This window comes from Poecilia reticulata, linkage group LG18 (genome assembly GCF_000633615.1).
Source record: "Poecilia reticulata strain Guanapo linkage group LG18, Guppy_female_1.0+MT, whole genome shotgun sequence".
In the NCBI taxonomy this organism is placed as follows: domain Eukaryota; kingdom Metazoa; phylum Chordata; class Actinopteri; order Cyprinodontiformes; family Poeciliidae; genus Poecilia; species Poecilia reticulata.
In genome coordinates, this window is record NC_024348.1 from 2,342,791 (window position 1) to 2,358,026 (window position 15,236).

At 41.2% G+C, this 15,236-nt stretch overlaps 1 protein-coding gene across 1 annotated transcript in view; it reads right to left on the minus strand.

The window, feature by feature from the left end:
- Positions 1 to 15,236, minus strand: part of nrxn2b (neurexin 2b) — a 435,854-nt gene that overhangs the window by 56,863 nt on the left and 363,755 nt on the right. The window contains exons 9-11 of the mRNA XM_017310305.1: positions 13,167 to 13,328; positions 5,751 to 6,189; positions 2,253 to 2,636 (exon numbers count right to left, since the gene is read on the minus strand). Of these exons, the coding sequence (XP_017165794.1) occupies positions 2,253 to 2,636; positions 5,751 to 6,189; positions 13,167 to 13,328 (985 nt within the window). The remainder of the gene's footprint in view (positions 1 to 2,252; positions 2,637 to 5,750; positions 6,190 to 13,166; positions 13,329 to 15,236) is intronic.

A 15,236-nucleotide genomic window follows, 5' to 3' on the forward strand; every position in this document is an offset into this window, starting at 1 on the left:
TATATAAGCTTCAATAGTCTCGTGTTGCTCTGCAGGGTCTAAAAAAAAAGGCAAAAAAAAACTGCAGAAATAAGATCAAACACACACTGCATTCATTTCTCCATCTTTACAATTACAGTGTAACTGACTTATAAGAGCAGAGAGATTAGTGTTTATTTTTGATTGCATCTCAGAATAAGGGGACAAAATGTCAAGCACTGCTTGTTTTCGATTTCCAGAAGGCGCACTTTAAATTTGACATGCAGCTGTGATTAATGCACGTATAATGAAAGTTGCCTAGGAGACTGACAGTTCCCCGAGGGCTGCTCTTATCTAGCACGGCGAATTCACATGTTTCACCACAGCCTGTCGTGAGTCACTCACATCAGGTGTTCGCACGTAGAGCACGAGCACATCATGTTCTGAGATGGGAATAAAAATCCCAGTTATGAGCCGAGATTCAGGTAAAAACAGCGTGCTGAACAAAACCACCTTCTGGCAAACATACAGCTCAAAACAATACAAATAATAATCATTTTGCAGCATTAAGAAGTCTGATTCCTTCTGGCAACCGTCACCACCGTCTTCTGTTGTTTCTGAGTCGGTCTGTTTTGGTCTGTGTACAAAATGTAATTCCCTGACACAAAGTGGGTGTGTGGGTGGTTGTTAGAAAACTGTCTTGCTCCTGCGGTAACACTGAACACCACTAGATGGCAGAAGAGCGATACGGAAACCACACCTGCGATTGGAGCACCTGAGGACTAAACTGCGAACATATCACCCTTCAAAATAAAGAAATGTCATCGTCTGCTTCAGCTGTCCTGATTTGAATCCAATCTCTGTTTCCCTCATTACCCTCCTTGTCCCTCAAACTCTTGATACTGCCATGCCTGCTCGCCTCCACAGACGTGCAAAAGGAAAAAAAGAAAGAAAGGAAGAAGGAAAAAAAAAAAGACTGATCTTCCCAGAGCTGCTCAGAAGCAGTATGGTCCTATTTGACTAGCTCACCCCACGGCCCCCCTGGCGTATCACCCCCACCCACCCGCCTTGGTTTGTGTGACAGGCACAGATGGTGGCAATAAGCCCGGCTGCACTGCCACACTGCTGCCAACCTCCCAGCCTGGCCCCCACACAACCGCCGGACCCCACTGCAACCGAGCCTCGGGCGGCAATCGGTTCAGACACAACTCCCTCTGGAGCTTTCAGTCCCACTATAACAGCAGCCGCTTAATGATGTCAATGACCAGGGAAATGAAAAAAATGACATAAAATGCTGTCGAAATGTGTATTGTTCGACTCTCCAAACCTGACAATTTCAAAACTTTTTCTTAAAGGGGCAGTATTATGTGTTTTACAGCCACATAGTGCCATTTCATAGAAAAAAAAATGCTGTGTATATCAAACATGACTTAAAAGAAATTAGACTTCACCATGAAATTGGGCCTCCGTCTCTTTAAAAAGCTTCTACTCTTTCTGAAACTCGGACTTCAGGAAGTCATCACAACATGGCTCCTCTGTTAACCCTTTAGCAATGTTTTTACCAGTGATTCACTGAGCAGTAGCTCCTATAATGAGCTCAGCTGATGTTCCACAAGGTGTTTGCTAATTGCTGCAGGCTAGTCTGAAGGAGTTGAGTGGGGGAGTCGCAGTGGAGGGCTGCTCCGTGAGGCAAAAGCTCAGAAACTTGAAAACTGCGAAGCTTTGAAGGCAGCGCAAGTTTCACCCAGGCTTTTTGCACAGCTGAACGTTTGCCATGGGAGATTAACGGATTTGTCAAACATGCATTAATGAATTAAGGCAACACTGCAGGTTTGATTTTGATGAGGCCATAGCATTATAACATGGTGTAAAACTCATAAAGCTCCTTCTTGGACCTGTAGTTTCCAAGTTGCCTACTCAGCTCCTTCAGACTAGCCAGCAGCAAATAGCAAACACCTGGGGGAACTGCTGCATCTGCTGAACTCATTATAGCAACCATTTCTCAGTCCAGTGCTCTGATGAATGTTTGTAAATTGTTAATGGAGGAATGTTGATACAATGACGTACTGAAGGTTTTGTAAAGAGGAGGGGATTTTTAAAGAGACAGAGGCCCAATTTCAAGCCAGTAAATTGCGATGTCAAATTTGTTTTCAGTCATGTTTGGCATATTTATAACAGCAGAAGGTGACATGAGTTACTTGACTGATGCTATAAAATGATATTATGTGGACATATAATACCACCCCTTTAACGTCTATAAATGCCCTGGCATGTTTTTATGATGCGATCCTTACCTATCTCACAGTTGGTACCCAGGTATCCCGTGCCAGTGCAATCACATATGTACCGGTTCCAACCCTCCTTGCACAGGCCGCCGTTGCCACACGGGGCACTGCTGCAGCGCTTCTGCAGCTCGCGGGTGCAGAAGCTGCTGACGCCCAGAGCGCTCTGGATCTCCGCCAGGCGGCGGACGTCGCGGCTCTTGCCGTCGATGAACAGGTCGCGGACGCAGCCGACGTATCCGTAGTTCAGGAGCGCCGTCCAGACCTCTGGCGGCAAGATGAGGTCCGACTTGGACTCGGGCAGTCCGCCCAGGTACATGTCACTGTCCAGGTCCAGGATCTCACTGCCCTCTGGGGACAGGAAGGGCATGCTGCGGCTGTTGACGGAGATGGACCCTAAAGGCGACCAACACAGACAAGGACACTAGTTAGAGTTAAGTAATGAGGGGAAAAGATCTCGTATAAGAACAAGGGAAATTAATAATCTGTTGTTTATTACTTTCTATTCTGTAAATTTAGACAAAATTTAATTTATGTGTTTTACTGTAGAACAAGCCATAAAAATGATTAACAGCCAGAGAGGCTGAAAAAGAAATAAAGTAAGATCAAGTGGGAGGAACAAGTGCGAGGGGCCAGAAGGTGGAAAAATTAGGGTCGCACAACTAAGTCAGAAGAAAGAAAAGGGAAACAGGATAGATGACAGAAGAGTGTGTGAGCACATGTGTGTGTCTAATGTCTCTATAATAGGCTAAATAGAAGAGAAGGGAAGCAGAATGCAGCAGGGAGTGGGTGAAACAAAATGCCTCCTCTCCTTCTGTGATTAACGACTCCATCTTAATTTTCTATTAAAAGCCAATTACAGCAGGAGCAGCGCTGGGATCGCATGCGCGCACATACACACCGGCGCTCCTTCACACCCTTTCTCATTATGCCGCACCATTAGGAGGAGGTATCATGTCCACAAGGTGCTTTAACGCCTACGGATCATTCATCAGACGCCACGGATTGAAGTGTACTCCTGGTCGAGTCCTCAAGACATCACAGCCATGAAAAGCTTGGATACTTTAATGTGTACCACAAGTGGTTTTGTTACTATTGTGTAGCATGGTGTAACGTAAACAGAATGTGTCAGAATTGTCTGTGAGAAACAGATTTGCCTATAATCATGATCTCCTAATCTGGTGATCAAGCTACATTTTGTCCTTAATACTTAGATGATATATGATATACTGACATCAACATCGGTATTGGCCGATGTTAGACTTATCGGTATTAGTCCGATGAGAGTAAATGTGCCGATATTAATAACCAATATTTATTTCCATCTTGTTGCTGTGTGTGTGTGTGTTTGGCATTTCCATGAACCATAGAACTGCACAAATTGAAATAGCAAAAATAAACCCACCCAAAGGAAACATGCCAATTTTGAAAAACGCAAGTTTTTAATAAATTGTTGTTTTTTTTTGCACCAGGACGAACGAGTATGTTCTTTCAGCCATACTGAAACAGATGTATTTCAAAAACTACAATGGAAGCATTTTTTTCACCTCACACAAGTGACATGATCGAAAGCTGGATGTTACTAAAGGTAAAAACCTAGAAGACGACGACAGGAAGTAGTAAGAAGATGATGTTTTTTTTTATGTTTTTCAGACAATGTGTAACTTTTTACATCCGTCGCTGCCATGATTTTTAATGACTTGTCACGTGAACAACCTTAATCGTGGGATTTTAATTTGTATTCTTATTTAATGTAAACACCGCAATTACAAATTTCGCTTTTTTCACACTGGCAAAATATTGACAAGGACTTGTGCACATTTATAAATGCAGCTGGTGATTGAAATGGAGCATGGGATGTGTGTGTGTGTTTATCTTAAACACAGAGACAATGGTCAGTGTGTTGTAGTTGTTTTTCCATGTTGTTAAAAAGGTAAGGAAATAATATTGATAGATATATGTTATTGACCATAACACCAATTTTAATATTAATATTAAACATATATATTAGTGTATTCCTGCCCTTATTTGTCCAATAAATTCAACAAAACATTGAAAAGTGAATTATTTGACCCCTATGATCACTTGGACAAAACAGTAAAATCACTAACATTTCATAATTTTCATGGATACTTTTCTTTAAGATTTGACAATAAATAGTATTTTTGCAGTGCATAACATATCTATGTTAAGATCAAAAAAATTCTAAAATCTGTAAAGAATTCATGAACCAAAACCATCAGAGTAAACATGTTTGGTTGCAATAATGCATAATCAAAAGCAGAACGGGTTGGGCTCCAGCATTCTCATTCCTGCTTTGAGTTAACCGTCCACAGTGTATAGCCCCTACTTGTTAACCCAGTGGGACCCTGTGTTCTTCTCTTTAGATGTTAATAATTCTTTTTTTTTTTGCCATATTTTTTTGCATATTCCTGACAAATATTGTCTCCTGTCGCTGCCAATTTGTCTTTCTTTTCTTTTGTCATGCACATTGCTATTTTCAAAGCGTGTTGCTTTGAGCATTTTGTCCTAACGCTTTGATGTCTTTCTTGGACTACCTGGCCTTTTCTCTTTGAAAATGCTCATTTTTTTCTGTACTTTCTCCAAACTGCAGGCACATGTGACTGTGAGAAACTCGACAACATTAACACCCGGAACCGTGTTTTTCTATCAGTTAGCCAAAGAAATTTGGTTGTGAACCAAAATCGGCTCATTTTGAATCAACTTGATCAGGCAGGATGTGTGATTGGCTACAGTACAGTGTGTGTTACAGCAACTCTTCAGTGTGGATGTTTCAGTGTGTTCAAAGTACATGAGAGGAAACTGTACTTTGTACTATATGTCATGACATGGCAGCAAACTGCGGGAGAGCGAGAGAAAGCTAAACTGTCTCACTGCACATAAAAGCTGTGTAGTGCTGTGTGGAGGTAAAAATAATGATGTAAAACACATAGAGACAGTGAAAAATCACCTTAATCCTGTCTTGACATATTTTCTTAGATTAGATATTGTTGTGATGTTACCCGGTCTCTTACTGCTGATTTTTCTTTTTTTCTTTTACCTCTTCTTGAAATAACTTTGGTATTCTGTCGTTTCTTAAAATGGTTGTGTATGTTAAACCTACATTTCTAGCTGCTTATCTGAATAATGTGTGTATTTATTGTCTGTTTGGGCGGTTGCTGGCCTGCTGTGCAATATATAGTACACCTTTCCACAATAAAGTCTGTTCTTTTCTATTCTAAGAGGCACAATTAGATTTGTTTTTACATCACTTTTGTTTTTTAATTTTTATAACATTTCCAAAGCAAGAATATTCCACTATGGGACTAGCAACTGACAATTGGTCTTTCAAGCAATTTAAATGTCTCTTCTTGCATCTCTGCTACATACATTCACTGTAATCATCACATTTTCCAGCAACACTATAATAAAAAAAACAAACAAAAAAAACACAACCCCTACTCTCTGCAGCTCTGGATTATTTCTCTCCGGCTCATCCTGCTTCCTCACCTTTCCTCCCTTCCCTCTGGAAATCCACATGGCACCATTCTCCGTCATTGACCTTCTTGTTGCTGGCCTTGAGCTTTGTTTTTCCAGAGCCCATATCGATCAGCAGGTATAAATATCCGTCCAGCAGCTCCATAGCAAAGTAATCGGTCTTCAGTTCCCTCCCGGGCTTCTGCTCTTTGGGCCCCTGAGGACGTCCGTGGCTGAACAGCAGCAGTCCACTGGGCTCGGTGGTGCGGAAGTCAAAGGAGATGGAGCCCGTCTTCTTGGTGTTCCACTTTGGCAGCGAGATAAAAGCTTCGGGAGCTTCGAACGTGACGGGGTCGAGAGCCGCCACGTCCTCGCAGCGGAACACCAGGTCGCCGTGCAGCGTGATCTTAGGGTCGCGGTCGATGGCCAGCCGGGAGAGCTCCAGCTTGAAGTCGTTGTTCTTGTACACCACCTGTAGGAGAGATGGCACAGCAGGGTTTGGCATAAGAGAAGTGTGCTTACAAAAGCACACTTCTCACTTAGCCATTTTTTATATTTAAAATGGCTAATTTTAAATATAAAATCAGACATTATATATTTAAATATAACACTTGGTACTGTCTTATGAACTACAATGACCAGTTGTTGGTCTAAATACCTAATATAGTAGAAAACACTATGATACAGTATCAAACTGTACATGCATGCAGAGGCGCATGGCACTTTCTGAGCCCTCCACAGCGCCCCTGGTGGCCCCCACTTTGTAAAACACTAGCCTAGAACACAGGTTAATATTTGCAGTCACAAATTTAGCCTTTTTAGCTTAGCGTAGCTTCATTGCTTTCAGCTCCATTTTAAGCGGCATAATGCTAACTCTACTCAACTTAAAGTGAAAATTATTTAACCTCTATCGACTACAAATTGCAAATCAACAGTTTAATTAGCCCATTTTCTCTTTTATGAGAAAATGATAAAATTTATTTCACTATTTAGAGATTTTATGTGTGCAGCATTTTATGTGAGGCTGCTTTTTCTTATTATTATTATTAAACATCATAAACATCAATCTGCCAATGGGACTTGGATGGAAATTGGTCACTTGGCCATAATCTTATTTTATTTGCACATAAACGTCAATTAATATGTAATTGAAACAGATAGATTTAAATAGATTGAAACAATCAATAAAAACTATTAAAACCCTTTGAGTCCTAAGTTTCACATCTCTGCCTGGATATTTTTCCTTATTTTATTTGTACAAAGTTATTTAAATGTCCTGTAAGTAAATGTATTTCCATAACAACTGGAACTTTCAATATCTTGCAGTTATTTTTGCAATGTACCGTCTACTAAAAGAGAGCCCCTCAGATTAATTTCACTCGTTACGTCAGTAGTGAAATTACCGTAATAATATTGACAAGCGCAACGTCTCCTCTTTCAGAAACCATTGGAATTTTTCAGATAGCTCAAAGTGTCGCGGATTTATGGTACTGCAAATTTGGCTGTGTCGTCACCGAGCCGTTCAGTCTGGAAGGGTTAAAGACATCATTGTCAATTCATGAGGGTCACCCTAATATGTCCTTCCCTTTCTACCCAAAAGGAGAAGTGGTAATCAAGCTACGGTAACTCGGCTCAATTGAGAACACGCTCTATTTGAAATTTAGCCTCGCCTACTTTCTGATCAAATTCCAACTTTTTACCTGCTAATCTATGAAATGCATCTGTTTAGGTCTTGCCTGCTGCATAATCTCCACAAAATCAACACCATCACTAATCAGGTAGAAAGAGCAGGTTGCTTCCCTGTGATTTTGCAGCAACAAAACAACCTCCTTAACATTGTAGCTTGGATACCGGCATTAAAAAAAATAAAACAAGAGAATGTAGAAAAGGCATTCTTCCACTCAAATGACTCTTACCGGGTTTGTGTAGGTGTGTGAGTGAGCACAAGGAGTGGAACAGGAAAAACAAAAAAGCAAAACGGAGAAATCTCAGCTTTTTTTCGCAGTGTTACCTTGAGGATGGTCTATCAAACGCTGTGTACTGTGTGCTCAACAAAATAAAACAAAGTCAAAACTAAAAACACAAGAGTTTATCTTGCCTGCAGCTGCTAATTTGTTCTGAAAACACTCGGTAAGGCACAGAGGTTCACACACTTAAAGCGCAAACGATAAAGCTGTGTTCCATCAAAGGCATTCGGAGACCTTTGGACTTCAGGCAACATTCACGCTAGTCTGCTTTTGGTTTTCCCCCGGAGCCTTTATTTATTTTTTTGTGCATTGTCTTGTCGTTTATTTTGTCGCTTTGTTCCCTGAGTGGCGTTTCATTGGTGCAACAAAATGGTTTGCACATTTTCTGTTTTTTGGGAGAAACGGTGAGGAGTTCATAAAGTGTTAATCGCGGATTGATGTGTGCCCCCACAAGGCCCTGACTCTCGGCATTAAAATGAATGAAGGCACGCCTTGGAAAACTCATCGGCCCCGAGTGGTCGCTCGGTGTTTGAGTTTGAGGCGAAAAGTCTTTTTTCCCAACAAATAATTTAGCATCAGTAAACCAAACATTTATCTGACTAAGATGTCTCGTTAGAGGTTCTGTCCACCTAATGCAAGGTCTGATCGAAAAAGCCAAGAGAAACTCTTCTCCTTTTTTACCCATTCAGCTATTCGGGGCAGTCTGGATACCCTTGGAATCTGATTGGCTACTCCCACCAGAGCTGTCAATCTTTGTGTTCATATTATACCGTACACAGATTAGAGTTTTGGCCACACTCCATGTCAGTAGATGACAGAAATGATCCATTTTGTTGTTTTACAACCGCCATTAATTTTGTGTGATTGGTTGATACTTATATGAGAAACTGCTCTTATGTTCCTTCATGAATGTCTGAAAATCATCCACAGGCCCCTTTCGCGCTGCAGTGAGGGACGACTGGCTGATATAAATGCTCGCCAGGTCACGCCTTTACAGGCGTGGTTAACAATATTCATCCCACCTTTGAAAATTTTGAAACCGTCGTTTTTAGCAACATGTCCAACAAAAGATATTAGTATCTGTCAAAATCGGAATTGGTAAATCAGATTTCAGAAACGGCAATCTGTCCACCCCTATACAGTATGTATATATGTAGAGCATTTCTTACTATTGCTCTCAATCAAACTTTTTTCCGCTTGTAAGAGTCTCTCTCTCCGTTTCACCTCTCTTTTTTAAACCAAAGACAGAATGTTCAGCTAGAGCAATTCAATGGTAGTTTATTCTTGAACTTCAGGCTGCTTTGATCATCTTCTCAATTGGCAGCTCCACCGCAAAGGACTGTACACCTCCTAATGTTGTCATTAGCAGAGATTAGTCCTGGTAATTAGCCACGATAACACTAAAACTGGCAGCTAATAAGGTGTGAACTTGCCTGAGATAATGTGTAAAAAAGTGTAAACATGAGTGCAGAGGAGGGAAAAGCTTTAAGACAAAGGTAAATATTTATGTGTCTCTTCAGGTTTTTATTTTAGTTTCCACAAAAGACAGTCTGATAGGACTCATTTTACAGCAATGCAAAACAACCTGAAGTTCTCTCTTAGGTTTTTGATGAGCATGGTTGATGAGAGCAGCTAAACTAAAGGAACATCAGAATGAGTGATGAATAGCATTGTTCATCTCATTATTTCATTTGTTTGTTTTGCAGTTGCTCTTTTATTGGCACCAACTCTTAACTTCTGTAATTTTTTATTTTTTTTGCTTGAATTTGGTACTTATGGAAAGTGTACACAGAAAGCTGTTAAATCTAGTTTAATCAAAGTTTAGTTCATTTGCTTAGAAAGTCTGGTTCTTTTGGAGAGATGCGCAATCGAACTCTGAGGGGGATCATAAAATAAAACTCGGGTCTGCCTAAAAACATCAGCCTCGTTTCTGTTGAAATGCGGTTCAAATGCATATGTGAATGTCTATGAGCTGCTAGTGGACGAGCTCCAGTAGATTTTATAGAGCAATGAACGTGAGACTAGAAGGAACTGCAGATAAGAAGAAAGCACATCAATGTGAAAAAAAGAGGACAGAATAAAAGAGAAAAAAAAAATAGTAGGAGCGAGTGAGGGCAAAGATGAGGGCAAGCGCATTCACCCAGTGCACGGAATCAATCGAAGAAATCAATTTTTAATTTGCCCATCAGGATGGCGAAGCAGGATGTACCAAAGGCACTGCTATGGACTTAATTACACAAAACCGTCTCCCTGCAAAAAACGGAAAAGATGAGAGGCCAAGAGGAGAAGAAGGGACAGAGGCGAGCAGAGAGAAATACAGGAGGAGTGACAAGGACGCTGATGGAGAGGCTGGTGTGAAATGGGTGATAGCAAGGTCAGTGACTGGGAGAGTAATAGAGCGTCGGAGGTTTCAGGGGAGGGACAGATGGTGACACACAGAAGAAGAGTCGGTGGAAACAAGACCCAGGGAAAGAGAGAGACCTGATTTCACGCTCCACCTCTCTGGGAGGAGGGTCGAAAACACACGCGCACCGAGTACATCACACGGAGTATGATCATAGCATGTGGGGTGACTTTGAACACACACGTAGAAGCACACACACACCAACCCACCAAATAAAAAACTTCATATGATTTCAGTGTCTCTTTTGGTGCCTTTTTTTCCTCTCCTCTTGCTGTGCTCTTCCTTTGGATTTGTGCTGCCTGGGGTTTAGGGGGGGAGGTCTGGCCAACCGTATCAAAGGCATTTGACCACGGTGGCGGCATGAAAGCCTTGCCCCGGACCATAACGCCAGTGATAATCCAAGCTGTGCCACAGAAGCAGCAGCACAGGATGAAACGCACTGCGGTCTACACCCCCCGCACTCACTCGCAGGTCTCCCTCCTCACTTTCAGCAGCTACAGAACTACCTGGAGCTTCAAATCACTCTGATTGCAGGTTTTCTCAACACCTTTCTTCGTGGTTGCCTCTCTGACTCAGCTCAGATCATGGAGTCATTAGAGCTTGACTGCAACTGAATTTGTCAGGCCATGAGGCACAAATACTGGGAAAAATGAAGTGTAAGGCAGGGTTAAGGGTACGCCTTTACTTTCGGAGAATTCAGTGCTATCTGGAGCGCCGAGTCATTCTGAATGCAGGTTTTCTCAACACCTGGAAATACTTGTGTTGGTTCTTATTAAAAAACTTGGTTTCACTGGACTGAAAAAGAAATTCTCTTGGTTTAGTTTGGCGTTTATTGTAATCACGCATCTCTCAAAAAATTGGAATTGAGCACACAGAAAGAACTGGATGTTATCAGTGCTCACAAACAGGTGATTTAAAACAATGCTTTGTATTTATTTACTCAATGATTCCATTTTCTTTGCCTACAATCTCCACCTTTGATCTTGTGCAGCATATGACGTTTACTATGTACTCAAAATTATTGCTGCACAACTACAGCCTGAGACTTTCTGAATGAAAAATGTGGTCAATTAGCAACAAAGTTAGCAATACTCAACAACGGCAAAGCTGAAACCAAGAGTGAAAGATCTGTTCCATAGAATGACTTCCTGAGGCGCAGACCACACAGGTAGCTGTGAATACCGTAACCCTGTTGATAACACTGTACTGTGTTGTGACAAATGTTGGAAATCAATTTGTTCAATTTAACGCTTTAACATTAGCTTCTGCTAAACAACATGTCGGTATAGTGCTTTAGTGCTAGTGGAGCTAATGTTTATGTTTAGTGCTTTAGCCTAACTTTTTAGTTAGCTGCGTTTAAAGTGACTGTTTTTACCCACAAGCTCAGTCACTACCCAGCGCTTGTGACCCCAGATGAGGGCAGGAACATTGATTGACTGGAAAATCAAGAGCTTCATCTTTTAGCCACCAAAAACCAATACAGCATTTTCATCATTGCAGATGCTTCACAAATCTGCCTATCGATGCCCATCATTCTCCCATTTGGGAACAAGACCCCGAGACATTTAAAATCCCTCCACTTTGTACGGAACCTCTTCCAAGATGCTTTTGTATTAAACCTCCTACACTCTGATATCTTTTGGAGTCATCTGATTGTCTAATGTGTGTAATTTAATGTCAGTGTAAATCGATCTGTTTTGTGAAGGCCTCAGGGGTTTGTTAGAGAACACTGGTGAACAAAAAGCACCATGGGGACCAAAGAACTCAGCAACCGAAGGAAAGAAGGAAGACATTTTTGAAAGGAAGATATAACAAGTCTTGTGTTAAGTCTGCTTCCAAAGGGGCACCGCAAACGTGGAAAAAAAGAAATAAATGGGTTATGTACAAAAAGAGATCACAAATTCACTTCTAAGGCCAGATGTCAAATGCTGTGTGGTGGAAAACTAATACTGCAAATCACCCGTGGAGGGTGATTTGGGCATGTTTTATTTATTTCCGTAGAGACAAGGAAACTAGTCAGAGTTCATATGAGGATGGACAAAGCTGAATACGCAGCAATACTGGAGGTACTGCAGACAGAGACAGAACCACAATGGAACATTTTTGATCAAAGCATATTTGTAGACTAATCGGAAAATATTTCCAGTCTCAAAACTAAAAGTTGCTGCAACAGAAGGCCCTACAACTCCATTTCCATTTCGCTGTCTAACACCGCTTATTTGTCTTCAACTCCTGTTCTTCCTGTTTGCTATCTGTTTTCTCTCCCATTCTCTTCCTCCTCTCCCCTTCACCGTGCTCTGTCTGTACACTGACTATAAATCCTGTCTTGTCCTGATGAGAGAGAGGATAGTTAAATGCCTTGGGAGGTTTAGGACCCACAGGGGAACCTTTCGATGGCAAGTCAAATAATGAAAATGTAATTCTCAAGGCATAATTAAGTTAGAGATGGTGTGATTACTGTGTGATCCATTAAAAGTGATGGCAAAAGTAATTACTTATTCAATCAGCGAGGTTTTATGAGGATATAAGATAGTACCACGTTGCTTTGCGTCTATACAAGCCATTACATTTACAAGAGAACATCAGTTGGGGCCGTGATTGGTCTTCATGACAGCTTGTTCATCTCTGTGGTAAAACTTTGGCGGCATTAAAGACATGTTTTTTTGTATGTGAATTAAACTGAATCCTATTGGTGGACAGTATAAAACCGGAATACGGCTGCTTCCCCCGTCAGCCTGTTGTGGCGTTATTCATTTCTGCTCAAGTGTTTGGTCTATACTGGGGTTAGAAAGTGCAAGAACAACCACAGAGGGAATAAACACTTGGAAAGCAATTCAGAATGTTGTGCATCTGACACCTCCCACTCCAACATATGGGAGTTAAATCTGCCCACGCTGATGAATCTCTAGAGACTGTGTCTGTCAACACAAGGGTGCTCGCTGAAAAATGTGAGGATGACACTATTCTACGATCCAACATGTTCTCACTGCAACTGTGTTATGCTGCTATAACTACATTTTATTGTGGAACCAAACAGACGTTGGCTGGTATTGTTCGATAAAACAAAAACAGACTCACATCTTTAAGGCAGCCCATAAAGTTGTTGCTGACTGGTGATCCAGGCAGGTCTGCCGTGTTGGGGCTTCCCCCGATGTAGAAGAAGTCATCGGAGCCCAACATGGTGTAATCCTCCTGGGTGTAGCCAGTGGTGGTCAAAATACCATCTACAGAGATGGTCACCTAGTGCAGGCACCGGCCAAGAGAGACAGAAGTAGAAAGAGGGAACAATAGAGCAAGAGTAGAGAATGATAAGAGAGGAGAGAAATTAGAAGAAATGAAGGGGAGAAACAAGGAAGATGTTAGATTAAACGCCAGCGATGGGCAGGGCTGTGTCCTAGGGTGCATTGCTCTCTTTTGGTGCTCGTCAGACTGAGGATCCTCACTGCAGAGTGCACTTGTTACAGTAAGGCTAAGCCGTGAACTCCAAGGTACTGATCATTGACGGTGCAGGAAAAAGACGAAAGAGACGGTTTGCTTCAACTGGATTCTGGACTGGTTAAAAACGGGCTAGAAAACTTAAACCGGGCAGGTATTTTTTTTAAATAAGACTAATAATATCCACTATCAACAACCAAAAGTTCAATTAGTTCAATTCAATTGGGCTTAGGACTTGAAGCTCGTTCAGCTTGTTTGCCAACAACCAAGGACACGGTCTGAACATCTTCCTACTCTCTCCTGTTCTGTGTCCATTTGGTACATTCACCATTTTACCATTTGCTAAACGTACCAAACATAAGCCATTTGATCTTTACAAGTGGCCCTGTGTTGTTTTTTTTCCTCCCTCCAATCCCTGGCATAGACATTCTATAACATTCCTTTGCTGAACCAGTTTTCATTTCAGGCGCCATCACTAAAAATAACTCCTGTCTCATTTTAATTGCCTCCAGACTCTTCATTCTCTGCAAGGTTACACATTCTGCATTGAATGTTTGATTGCAGACGGAGTCAACGGAGCCAGGTTGGAATGAGGAATCAAGAGACTCTGACGTAAGCTGAAAGTACGAGATAGTGTTAACAGACGTGCAGAAACAGGACTTACCATTTTCAAAATTCTGCTCTTTTACATTGTAGAGAACGAGACTGGGAGGCTGTGTGTTAAAGCTCAAACTCAATCGTATAGTGTTTGAAATACTGAGTCTCTATAATCTGATATCAATAGAGCATGAGTAATCCAATGAAAAAAAGATGTTTTTATCCTGGATTTCACTAAGAGGTGTGAGAGCTGCTCTGCTAGCAGCGCACACAAAGCTCAGAAGATGAGACGAAACAACTGTTCTAAATGTCACAGCAGCCTGTTCACTAATAGTTCAATAACTACCTGGGGAGTGAGAAAAATGAGATTTGGGATACACTCAAGGAAAGCGTCTCTCCTCCACTCATCGGATAATACGGCAATTATTCCGAATAAAAACCTATTCTCTCCACATTCAGCTCATTACAATGCAGACAAAATTGCAGTACTTGACGAGAATGCAAATAAGTATAATTTAGCTAATTGTACTGCTGCTCTGCGTTGTCATTTTACATTATGACCGTATTTAGCATTAGCACCACCAAAACCGAGCCTTCAAACAAAACAGAAGCACAGCCGAATCATGTTGTCTGATTTCGGACCATATTCGGTGCTTTGTCAATTATTTATACTTTAATCATACTAAAACCGCTGGCTTCGCTGAAAGGAAAAAAGTGCTCTCATCTGATTTAATATATAATGATTTTGCGTAAATGTATAAACTCAGCACTCCCAGGAGTTATGCACGTCGATGTTTGCTTTCCATTTCCTCCTGCATCAAGCAGTGGCAGTATTACAGACATCACAACGAGAACGCCGAGAGGAATTTTCTACCGTCTATGGACAGAACGCGTCGATTTAATTGCAGTACGTTTAGCTCACTTGTGACAAATTTGACATTTTCTAGAGCAGGAGTCTTTAACCTGACTGGCTTAAAATGATAGAGAATCAACTAATGTTTTAAAGTGGCAATATTATGTTTATTTCATGTATATTGTGGCAATTTATAGCACAATCAAATACGTAGTGTGCTGTTTATTTGTTACAAAAATTATATATATATATATATATATATA